This window comes from Natrix helvetica (genome assembly GCF_964273705.1).
Source record: "Natrix helvetica genome assembly, chromosome: 1".
Classification (NCBI taxonomy): Eukaryota; Metazoa; Chordata; class Lepidosauria; order Squamata; family Natricidae; genus Natrix; species Natrix helvetica.
Genome location: NC_138548.1, coordinates 301,236,419 through 301,249,407, shown reverse-complemented (window position 1 = coordinate 301,249,407; position 12,989 = coordinate 301,236,419). Strand labels below are relative to the sequence as shown.

Below are 12,989 nucleotides of genomic sequence, written 5' to 3'. Positions count from 1 at the left end.
TTCTGTACTGTATATTAACTTGATATAAAATAAAAACTGCAGCTAATATAATTCTCACAAATGGATGGTTGCAACATCCAGCATATTATTTGTTTTGGTATAGTAGACAACTATTGGTGCTGGATTCAGACTCTATTATTTGAATTCTGTTCCTAGAACAGGGATTACAACATTTTGGTTCTACTTATACCTTCTGTGAATTCCTTCCTTAATTTTTTTCCAGAAGATGAAAGCTCTGAAATGGCATGAAAAGTACACAGGGTAGCAGGCATAGGCAAAATAAGAGAAAATGCTTCTTCCCTTAACTTCTACTTATAGAATACTCTTCTGTCTCTGTGCATATGCTCCTTCCATAAAACAGTACTTTAAGTTCTACCTATTGTTTTTGTCTTTGTCCTTTTTTTAAATGGCAGTGTTGTCATGAGTGGCATATTTACTCAAATTTTTACTCAATTCCTGAGCATGCTTAGCTGCGCATTGAATGCTTGTGCTGTGCTTTTGGCCAAGAATGTGATGTTTGAGCTATGGAATCCTATTCAAATATCCCATCAGCCACAATTTGGAAACTCTTGTGTGTCAGCTCCACATGCTGGGCTATAAGGGTGCTAGGCTACTTTAGGATTTCTCTAAAGAGAATTAACAACATTTGTGACTTGCTTTGAATGCTTGATAGGTTCATTATAAATACTGAGTATAGCCATTAGTTTTATTGTTGGGCATTATAGAATAGTCAGTGTAAATATCAGACATGGAGTACATCCTCTAATGAATTTGAGTATCCTTATGGGGTTGAGCAAAGATTTCCGGACTAGGGGATTCTTGTCCCAGTATACATTCTCCTCTTATCCAGAGGGCATCGCCATTCCTTACATCATATCAAAAACATTAGCAAAGCTGTAACTATCACAGCATATGCCTATACAGTTAATAGAAGATGTTTGTTTCACTAGATTGATTTTAGCTATTGGATAAGGTTTACATAGCTATTGTAAATAATGAAAGTCACCCTGTACAAAAGATTTATTACTTCCAAAATCCTTTTCTCCTGTAAGTCAATAATAAAAATAATTACATTGAATTAACAACTATGGTTCCAACTGGGATGATATCATATAATGTATGTACATTGGTGCTGTGTTGACCTTCCATGAAGCTTACAAAACAGCTTGCAAAGATAACTTTCCCCAATTCTTCTTTTTCCCCCTGCCATTATCTTGATTATCTAATGGAGCATCTTCTCCTCCATTATTTCTATCAGGGTAATAATCTTATTTCCCTCTCTGATGTTGTCCCACTTGGTTTCTTATGGATCTTCAAGAACGACCCTCACTATATTCGATATATACCTCAGACTTTCCCTAGATTAACTCTTTCAGTTTTCCCTTTCTCTTAATTCTTTTCCTTAAGAGACATGCCCACTTTTCTATCACACTGTGACTTTTTTAATAAAATAATTTATGTTTATTAGCAAATACAAATTATAGCTTTTGGCATTAGGTATTGTTACTATCAATATGACTTTCAGCAATTCAAAAATTTGAAATCATAATTGTAGAAGGTATTGTCTATAATGGAAAAAAATTATGAAATTGCATGGTAGCTCAGGTGTGAACGTTCATGTCTGTCTCTTTAAATTGTTTCAATATTCAGAAGCTCTTAATGAGAATGAGATAAAGAAGAATAGTTTCTTCAGTGTTGTTGAATTAATTTCTTACTTGTTTAAATGATCATGTCAAGCATAAGTTAAATAGTGAAACTGAATGCTTTTTTTTTCTAACAATTTATTTTCCATGCAGCTACAATACTATACCATACCACAAATTCATAATGTGCTCTTAACAATGTTGCATACGTTCATATAACCAACAGGAAATTTACATATGTTTCCAGTTAATATGCTTTTAATGATGTAGAGTTTGTTTCCTTCCAAAAATGTGCCAGTTGGCTAATACTAATTTGTTATAAATATTCTATTTGTCATTGTAACATTGTTTGTTTTTGCAAAGTACTAATGGCAGTATTGTATGGCAATACTGAAGATGCTTATGTGTGGGTAGTGCACGTCATTATTAATTTGACCATTTTGCATGTCATTGATGCATGTTTGAAATTTGTTGTGTCCTTTAAGGCATGATAGGTGGCTATCCACCAGTGCTGCCACCTTTACAAGGCCCAGTTGATGGCATTGTTAGCATGGGCAGCATGCCACCACTTCACCCTGGGGTGCCTCCACCCCATCAACTTCCACCAGGCATGCCAGGCATCCCACCACCGGGTAAGAATGAACCTCCTCATTCATTCATTATCTTGTCTTTTTGTTCTCACCCCATTTAATCAATTACTCCAGGAGAGGTTTGCAGTGTATGCACTTGTAGCTCCATTGCTTGACTTTTACTGACTGTCATAGGTCTTGGATATTGAGCTGTTAATGTGAAAGTACAAAAAGAAATCTCTTAGATACAGATAATACATATACTGGCATATTAAAATTGTTGGCAAAGCAACATATGTGGTCAGTCCAACATCAAAAGGAGTTAACTAGTAAAATGTAACCACGCTTCAATTAGTGCTTAAGGGCTTGACTTGACCAGAAATGTGGAATATTAAAGGCTTATATTTTCCATTCCCTGTGAATGTCAGAAGTCTTGTTTAAACTGGACTAAATCCAACTAACTCATAATACCAAGAGAAATCATTACCTCAGTCTTTTTTTCACTTCTACCTTTTAATATTGCAATCACTTCAGATGTGTACAGTATATCCTATTTTCAGCTACTTGATTTAATAGTAGGTCAAGTAAAAATTTTACACCTAACCCATGATTATAATTTTTTTCAATACACTATTTTGTATACTATATTCTAAACTGAAGACTTGTCCAAGAATAAAATCAGTTCCTGTTGTACTTAAATGTACTTTTTACATTTGCCCTGAGCATTGAAGTACATTTTCAGTTACTATACATTCCTGGCTTACATACTTAAAATTGTATTGCATTATCTATTATGATGAAAGTAATAATAAACCAAAAGTTAAAGATTATCTAACATTCATTTCTATTCCTATCTTTTTAAAAAATATAGATGCGCAGGGAATTATGAAAACCCCAGTTACTTTATTTTTCCCCTGCTGTTAATTTTTATTTCGCCTTTTCTGCATGCATTGGATAAATTTAGGTAGAAACTAATAAAGATTATGTTTGCATGTCATACTTAACTGTAAACAAGTGCTTCCAAACTATCCATCAGTGGTTTGGCAATAATTAAGCATGATACTTGAACCTAGATATACTTTGTGGTTTGTAATAACCAGGAATGGTTTCCATGCTACATGTGGATGACTCATTTATTTATTGTAAAACCACAAATGAGTTGTTTGAAAACCACAGCTTTCCATTTCAGGTTAAAGATGACGTGCATACAGTCAAAATCTGTGTCTCTCAGTAGGACTTGCTCAGAAGTCTCCTGAAAAGTTATTAATTGCAATCAGAAATATTTCTATAAATAAGGTGTACAAATGTGAGCATTTATAGCAGAATAATAACAATAAATTATAGCATACATGTCTATGGTACACAGTTTACTGTTTATTAACTGTAGCAAGTGTGCTTCTCTGTTCTTAAGAAAATTCTGAATTATCTCCTTAGATAGAAATTGTTGTTTAGTAAAATTGCATGTTTGATTTTAAAGGAGAAACTAGAGCAGAATTCTCACAAAGCCACCTGAAAGTGCTGGGAAGTATGTGGGAAAATGACCAAGCACAAACCATTGGGCCCATCATGCAATGCTATATTGAGTACTTGCACAAGTTCCATTGTAGTTATGCTTGGGAATTATTTATGAATCCAGTGGAAGGGATGTTACTTATTACCGATGAAGTTAATTAGGTGGAACTCAAAAACAAAACACACCCCAGACATCCAGATGACATGATTAATAATACTGCTTTAAAAAATACATTTTGACAAATAATGGTTCTCACCATTAGTTTGTTACAATACAGTAGTATTTTTGTTTGTTTTGTTTTTAGCTTGGAATAAGATTGTGATTTTAATATATTTTAAAATACAGGTGTTCTAGGGCAAAACGTTTCCTCCATGGTAGGAGCCCCAGCACCAGGAAGTCCATTTGGGCAGCAGGTAGGTATAGAAAAATCCAATAAAACATGTTCTGATATTGTCTTTTTTAATCTTTAAACTAAGTTGTTCGCTGGTTGGCATTTAAGATTTATGATGTTGCCTAGCTAAGTATTGAAATGTCTGCAAGCAAGCAATCTAGCTAATACTTGTTAAATATCCTTAACTATAATTCTAAATATTTTTGGCTGCTCTTGACCTAACTTCTAAAATGCTTTCTTGATATTGTACTTTATATTTCTAGATAGGTATGCTTGGTCCCCCAGGTCAACAAGCACCACCTCCCTATCCTGGTCAAAACCCAGCATCTCAGCAGGTCATGCAGCAGCCTACAACGCCTATGTTTGTCTCTCCTCCACCAAAGACACAGAGGCTTCTCCACTCAGAAGCTTATCTGAAATACATTGAAGGTCTTAGTGCTGATTCAAGTAATATTAGCAAGTGGGACCAGACCCTTTCAGGTAAAATTACAAGGAAATCAACCTCTTAAAGAACGTTGACCCTTCCATAGTCTAGCGTTCTTTCATCTACCTTAGAGCAACATCTGCAAAGGAAAGTGTTTCACTCATGACCAATATTTCTATCAGGAAATTGTAGATTTTTGTAGTTAGATTTACTTAGATTAATGTTAAATTATGTGAAGAAATTTTAAAGGAAATTCTATTTTCTGTGCACTGATTCTATATCTTTCCTTTTCACTTGCATGTAACTAATTAATTTGGTTATTTTACTAAATTATTCATATTTGTTCCATTTCTTTAGTTGAACTGTCTACGGATTTACCACACCTTTGCTACTGTGGCCCTGTTCAAGATCAGTTCCTATTTTTTGGTTCCATCTTATTTTAGTGCTAAATGAAAAATAGATGACAAACAATGTGGATCCATTGTTACTTTCTATAACTGACTTACACTTACCATGATATATCTATCATAGATGGGAGCATTTAGGCATCAAGACTTAGGCATCAAGACTACTTGTTCCCAAAATTCATTTTCCATCGTGCCAACGTATGTCTGTCCAGCATCTGTTGGTAGTTGATTGTCCTGTTGAACCATTGTTACGGTTTTCTGAACACTTCAGAAAAGGCTAGAATCTTCATTTCTATAATTTAAAATTGTTACTCCGTGTTTTATCAATTGTATAAATGAAAAAAAAAATTATATACTCTGTGATAAAAAAAATTTTATATACTCTGTGATAATCATCAAACATACGTGAAAAATATTACCACATCTTGCTTTCCAGTCATCGTTCCCCAGTATTTTCAGTTCCCTGATTATCAGTGTTGTCCTTTGAATCATTTCAAATTGTCCAATTTTATCTTTCAGTAGGATGTCCAGAACTGAACGTAATGACATGGGGTCAGATTAGTGCAGATGAAAGAACAACTATTATGTTATATTACTTGCAGATTTTATTCTTATTGATGCAGTATTTGTGTACTGACCTTTTCAGCTCATGTTCATCACCAGTTCCAAAATCTTTTTCACAAGTAAAATTCCCAACCGAGGGATTTCTCAACCCATATTCATGCATTTAAAACAATAATGTCTTTTGCATGTTGTATAATGCATCAGCGTTATTGGTGAAGTCTAATGACATATTTTAAGGCAGTCTATCGCTTCTGTGCTTTTCTTGTTTCAGCACGAAGACGTGATGTCCATTTCTCAAAAGAACAAGAAAGTCGTCTTCCTACACACTGGTTGAAAAGCAAAGGGGCTCATACCACAATGGCAGATGCACTATGGCGGCTTCGAGACTTGATGTTGAGAGATACACTTAATATCCGCCAGGCATACAACATAGAAAATATTTAATCTTTCAATGCCAATGTATAAAAAAAAATGTGGAACATAGCTGTTTTAGTTATTGGTGAGGGAGAGAAAATTGTTTTTATTGCATCTTATTGTATATTGCAAGATTGTTTTTTTATAAGGACATTTTTAATAAGCATATTTCACTTTTTGTTATATTATGTTGACTTTTCTTAAATATACAGACTTGTGCATATGGTTGACTTGAAAGATGATCTCATGCTTGGTTCTAAAAGCAAAGCAAGGTTATATCTTTTTTTTCTGATAAGGTAGGGAGGGTGTTTAAGTTTATCTTGGAAAAGCATACATTTATGCCTAGACCATGTTGGCATGAGCATCCCTGTGTTTATGCGGTAGTTACTTCTGGCAGGTACATCACATATGCTTGGAAGTTTTTTTTAAAAAAATAAAGCTACTGAAGTAGAGAGAAAGGAATCTGGTAAATACAAGAATCTAAATATTTGGTCAGTAGGAGGATCTCAGGACTTGAAATAAAAATGAAAAATAATCAAACACTTCAATTAGTTCAAACACTTTTGGCATTTAGGACTTCCAAGGTGAGTTTGTGCTGACCAATTTGTCATTTGTGAAGAGTCGTAGAACCATGAACATTTACTTATGTTGCCAGTAGACTCTGAGCTAGCAAGAGAATGTGTTTTCGGCTTCATTTCTCCAGAAGAAGAAATCACCATAGCAGTTGGGCTCATAGAAATACGTGAGGAAGGATAAATAACTACAAGGGCGCAAATATTTCTTTCTGCTTTCTATTTAATATGATTCAGTTTTTGATAGTATACATAATACTTTTGCATTCTCAGATCGCTTACAGAACATTTATATATTTAACAGAACATGACATTTTTAAGGATGCCAAGACCTATCTATATTTAATACATTTTAATACTTTTACATTTCTACCACTGGGAAAAAAATGGACGTGATGTTCTCTGAATAGTTAAGGTATTGTTACAAATAATGCAGATTTTAACTGATCTTTGAAGGTAAGTAACAGGACATGTACAAGACAGGCTTGCCTAAATGCTATCCATAATTTGGCACTGAGATTTGTATACTGTTTTTTAAATTGCTCTGATTTAAACATTACACTGCAGCTACTGAGAATTGCAAGTGCATAACCAGCTGCACTGCAGTATTAAAAGGTTTCACATAATAAATAATGTTTTTGGTGGGTATTAAAACCCTGATTTTGCATATCTTAGTTGAAAAAAGTAAAAAAAAAAGTTTTCAAAAATACCTTCTTTTGGGATCACAGTTTTTACATCATTTTCAACTCCAGCATTTAGATAGTCCCTTTGAACATGAAAAAAAATATTTCATGAGGTTTAATTGTCCTACCTAAAATTGTGTAGTTCACTGATTTGCTGCCACTTTCTAGTTCCATAGCCTTCCTCAGGATGGGATTGGCAATTGATAGAAATACTAATTTTTCATTTAATTATAAAATTCTTTAATTAAAACTTAAATACTTTGACTTAGTGGGAAAAATGTATGCATATAATTTTAAAAGCAAGTTTAAAAACATCAGATTTCATGGAGGTTTAGAGCAAATAGCAAGCTAAAACTTACATGGTCAGAAAATATGTTTTTAGAAAACTAACTTGATTTCTAAGTAAAAACTACTTGAAATGAGAAACTACTGTGGTTTTCACTTCAGAAATTGTAGAATTAGGAAAGTATAGAACTTTCAATTCACTAGAATTGAAATATTCAATATACAACCCTGGTGTAATACAGATTCCGCCCCCCCCCCCCCCCCAAAAAATGATGGCGGAGCTATTTCAGAGATAGAATTTATGCTTCTAGGATATAGCTTTTGACAAATCTAACGAAACACTTAAAGAAATACAGTTATCAAATTAGGTACTAATATAAAATGTAACTTAATTGACATTACAGGAGAGTTTATATCTTTAATATTTTATAATCTTTGGTACAAGCAACCTTAGTTTATATTGTTTAAAATATTTACAAACCTCAGAGAGACAGATATATATGCTGCTATCTCCCAAGTTTATTTTTCCCTCCTGGGGTTTTCTTAGTTGACCTTATAGTAATTTTCAACATGGAAGCAGTTGCAATGTTGGGAGCTGCTATAATAAATGCATGCTTGCTCTTTTGGATTGTGGCCAGTTTGTTTGACATTACCTCAGATAATGATATTTTCAACAACAAAGTTAAAGGAAGCTAGCAGCACATCATAATTCTTGAGTACTTAAAACTGCCATGGACATTTACTAATACAATTGCTTTTGTTCAGAATTTCTAAAATTACACCAAAGAACTTGGAATTATTTATTTTTTATTTTTTATTTTTAAAAACATTTTTTAAGATGAGACACCCTTTGGATGAGACACCCTTTGGATGCTGTTTAATGCAGAAGGATCATTGCTGAATAAGAGACCTTACCTAAGGGGCAGCTTCACCACTCTTAACAGCCTAGGAGTAAACAATTAGAACTGTAAATGAGGCCTTTTCTTTGGAAGTGCAGAGCACTCCTCTTAAACTATTAGGCTGGCCCTAATTATTTTAAATTTAATTTATTCCAATATCATGTGTACTGGGCCATTTCAGTAACGTATAGGATTTAAGATTTGATGGTTACAATCCAGTATTGCACAATTAGCAGACTTAACTATTTTTTTAAGTATAATTTGTTGAATAGGAAAACAAACTATGTTTTATTTGTGGCCACTTGAATCCATTATTTGTTAATCTTCCACAGCCATGCACTGTATTAGAATAAAAGGACTTTGGTTATTCAAATAAAAGTATGGGAACTGGTTGGCTTGAATGGAAAAATACATCTATTTCAGTTTGAAAGTGATTAGTAGTTTATTGCCTGTTCTTTATTTCTTACTTTTTTTAAAGAGCAAATCTGTATATTAATTCAAGTCAATGCGTATAACTTTTTTCCAGCATATATGCTTTTGGACCTGGTTAATCCATGCCTCATTTTTACATCTGGTTGTATACTCCAGTGAGTAAAGTGATCATTAGTCCATGTGCATGTACTATCAGTTTGTATTCTTTGAGGCTTTTTAATTTAAATAAAAATAGTTTATAATTTGGATTAACCAGGTTTGATTGTTCCATTAAGATGTCTCATTTTTAGTTCTAGATAATTTTACTATAATTCTAACCATGTTCTGTAAAGAAATCACTATGACATGCAATGTGTACATACTGATTGTTACATTAGATACACAGAACATGTTTAAGACCTTTGAGAAAAATACGTACATTTATCCTACATTTAAAAACCTTTCCAAAAAGAAACATAACCAATGAGCTTTAGACGAATTCAGAATTGTAAAATTGGTACACATGTAGAAAAGTTCACATACATGCTAAGCCATTACTGGTTTTTTTCAGTTAAGTCACAACAGCTGGCTTCATGCATCATATTAAGTCAAAACCAAGCTAATCACATATGATGTGTGGAACCTGTCAATGTGATTTGTCAGCTATGATTGATAGCTTAGCATTATGAGCGGACTGTAGTATTTGGTTGCTCATTAAACATATTAATACAATCTCAATTTACTACAATGTGTGAACTGAGCCTATACTATAAAGGTATGTATTACATTCTATATCTCTTATGAGACTTGTTTATTAATGGAATCAAAATAACAAGACTTAAATAACCTTAATTTTATGGGCTAGGAAAACAAGTCTTCCTGGTTTTAAAATCCATATTGGAAGTTGGTGTGTTTTAAACCAATTTTAATTAGATCTGGGCTGATCAGAATATTGAACAAAAGGATCCATTTTCTCATGTGTACAGGAAGCATTAGAATGGAAGTGCAATGGAATGGAATTTGTCCCCACTATATTTCACCATAAACAATGATCTATTGCAATTGCCCGCATTTGATAAATTAGCAGAAGTCTTGCAATATAGCTATGGTCTTATGTTATAGATTTAAATTAATTTCTGCTCAGTATTTTTAGATTTAAAACACAGCAATGCTTTTCCTTTGATCATAGATAATGGGTTTAGCAATCTAGCAGATGACCATACATTACATTTTTACATTTTCTTCTTTGAAATTGTAGCTTTTTCTCTTCTGCTACATATTGTGTGTATACAGTGACCATATTTCCATAGACAAAATAAAGGGCAAAACTGGAAGAGGTGCATAACAATAAAAACATGTTTAAAACTCTGCTTTACAAAAGAAAATTCAAGATCAAAACCAATAAAAGGACAGCTTTCTGAAATAAAGATGGTTCTTTATAATAAAGGACCGTCACTGTATATATATGATGACACTTAGGTGTGATTAGTATCAACTTTATGTTTAATTTCAAACTAGGAGTTTTTAATAGCTGAAGAGAACAATTTCTCCATCAAAAATAAACTAAAGTTAAGTTGCTTGCTTCCAACTCTTCATGACCTGATGGATATAGTTTCAGCAGGATTATCTGTTACTGCTTTTGTTAAATTCTAGTAAACTCATGCTTGTTAGTTATCTAGACAGTTGTTTTCTATTATACTTTTACCAACTTCTTTCATTTTTTTAATCACCAGGTTCTTTTCCTATAATTATTTGCCTTTGCATTAAGCAACTAAAACACTGAAGTGTTAGCTTCATTATTAATACCGATCTTTATTCTCAACTATTTTCTCCAAGATTACAGTTCAAACGATTTTTTTTAACCAGCCTTTGTGAACAGACAATTTCCACTTGAGAAAAACTATAGCTTTTACAATAAATACATTTTATTTATATTATTTATATAATATACCATCCAACTTAACTGACTTGGCTAAGATGAAAAAAACCAAATTCTCATGTCAGTGGGATACCTGTATTTCAAACTTTCTGTCCAGGTTTTCAGGTTTTTCTAAGTTGCAGGTACCTATTTCTTACTATAGTCGCTGTCCCTGTGAATTTTTAACCCTTGAAAATGAAGTCTACTATTACTGTTGCATTTGTTTACATTAGATGGGCACTTTGTGATGACATCTGTGGTTTTTAAAAAAAGAAACAGATAGGTTTTTGCACAATCGTCTCATTTATCAAGAAAATCCTTAGTTTCTTCAGCTATCCAAGCAATGCCAGTTTATCTGAGGTTTTTTGTGTTTCTCCCAGAAATTTCAATTTCAAATTATATTTATTTTAATCCAACACTTCTCCTGACATTCTGAACACAAACTAAAATAAATACAGTATGGAGGCATAGTAAGGAGCCTTGGCACATTCCATTATTTGAACTATTTTTACTTCTTCCATATTTCATTCTAACTGTTGCATCCAGGTTGTCATGCAAATTCTTCAATGGCAAATGAGAGGGTCTGGTACATCCTTCTTTTCATGAGCTCTTTTCAATTTCTTATGGCCCATCTATGAATATTTTTTCTATTATCCATTTGATGTTAATTGTGACCTCAAATTTCTATTTTCTGAATTCAGCTTGTATATTTTGAAGCCATGTATCATTGAAGCCTGGATTGCAGAATTTTGGGCATTTTCTAGTATGTAAAATTATTGAGAGATCTAAAAGGCCAGGTTGAAGGCATATCATGCTGGAAAAAATGAAGTTCCATAGAATTGACTCCAACTTGATAGTAGTTAATAAATCGTTTTATGTTAAGTGCAATTGGCAATTTGAGCATTTGTTCGTAAGGTCTTTGGATGCTGCAATATAAAAAGCTAGTTCTTGTCCCCTGGTTACTACTCTTCCATATCTGCAAGCACCTCTGTAATTGCATCAACATGTTTTTAACCTGCAACTCTGCTAACTTCTGCAGCTTTGTTTTTGATATTCCCTAGGACCAAATTCACTTTCCAGAATGTTTCGCTATACTTCCCATATCAAACCCTTATTTATTCTGTCTGATGACAAAACATAGAAACCCCATCATACAATTTAAGGCTACTGATCAATCTGATTATATAAATGGAAAAGCAGATCTTTAAAGTTTCTGCTATTTGATAGAATTTGGGTTTTTCTCCATTCAGCAAGCTATAGTATAATTTTTACTAATAGAAACAATGTTTATAGGAAAAGCAGCATGGAAAATTTGTTACCCTGAATTACAGGACACTGCTCATTCCTTCTTGTATATTTTTCTCCAGAGTGTGGCAAGTGAATTATAAATTATTCTGCTATTTACCATGTCAAGTTCCTTTTCATACATACTAAGTTCAGATATGGTAAGTCATGATTTGCTTGGCCATAGTTCAGGAATGTTAAGCCAAAATGAAATCATATTAAGGCTTTGAGAAATACACATCCTGATGAGACCTACATTATCTAGTGATCTGTATTATCACAAATATCTTTTGTGTGACAACTCCACATATGTATCTTATAAACAACCAGAACTTGTCAATTGAAGCATGAATCTATATTGTATATATATTATCATAATGATTAGTGTGTGTGTGTGTGTGTGTGAGAGAGAGAGAGAGAGAGAGAATGAGAATTCTCATATATAACATTCTTGTTATAACCTACCCTAAAATTAGGATTTGGATTATGAGAGTGAACTATTGCAAACATTGGGATCAAATCCCTTTTCACCTCCTTTTTGCACATCCTCAGATCAGCCCAGTAACAACAAAGTAAAATAATTCCTTTTAGTTTAATAAGGCAATACATAAACATGTGATTGTGTATATGTACAAAAATGATAAATAAATCAATAATGAAATGTGTTACAAAGCAACAATTTCTAAAATGCAACAGGTAACCAGTCTTACTGTTATTTAATATATGAGTAGGTCTGAGTTGTAGTCATGCTGGCCACATGGTCACAGAAATGTCTTAGCCCAATGCTGGCTCCTTTGGTTAAGAAATGGAGATGAGTCCCACCCCGTAGAGTTGGAAACAACTAGATGGGGAAAACTTTTACCTGAGTACTTCAATTACAGTAGCAGAGTTCACCACTGAAAGTCCTGAAGGATCATGATGGAGACAGATACACTTGGGGATAATTTATTAAATCAATACCAACTTTATGGCACTTGTTCACCAAAATGATTATTTTTTATTTGAAACAAGA

The 12,989-nt window shown here is 33.1% G+C and overlaps 1 protein-coding gene across 8 annotated transcripts in view; it reads left to right on the top strand.

Moving 5' to 3' along the window:
* Positions 1 to 7,720, top strand: part of PBRM1 (polybromo 1) — a 55,322-nt gene extending 47,602 nt beyond the window's left edge. For 6 of the 8 annotated variants that reach the window (XM_081935396.1, XM_081935398.1, XM_081935397.1 and 3 more), the window contains 4 exons: positions 2,129 to 2,275; positions 4,071 to 4,138; positions 4,380 to 4,596; positions 5,783 to 7,720. In XM_081935396.1, the coding sequence (XP_081791522.1) occupies positions 2,129 to 2,275; positions 4,071 to 4,138; positions 4,380 to 4,596; positions 5,783 to 5,955 (605 nt within the window). In that variant the 3' untranslated portion in view covers positions 5,956 to 7,720. The remainder of the gene's footprint in view (positions 1 to 2,128; positions 2,276 to 4,070; positions 4,139 to 4,379; positions 4,597 to 5,782) is intronic. The other 2 variants (XM_081935402.1, XM_081935401.1) reach the window with 1 other exon arrangement.
* The last annotated feature ends 5,269 nt before the right edge of the window (positions 7,721 to 12,989 follow it).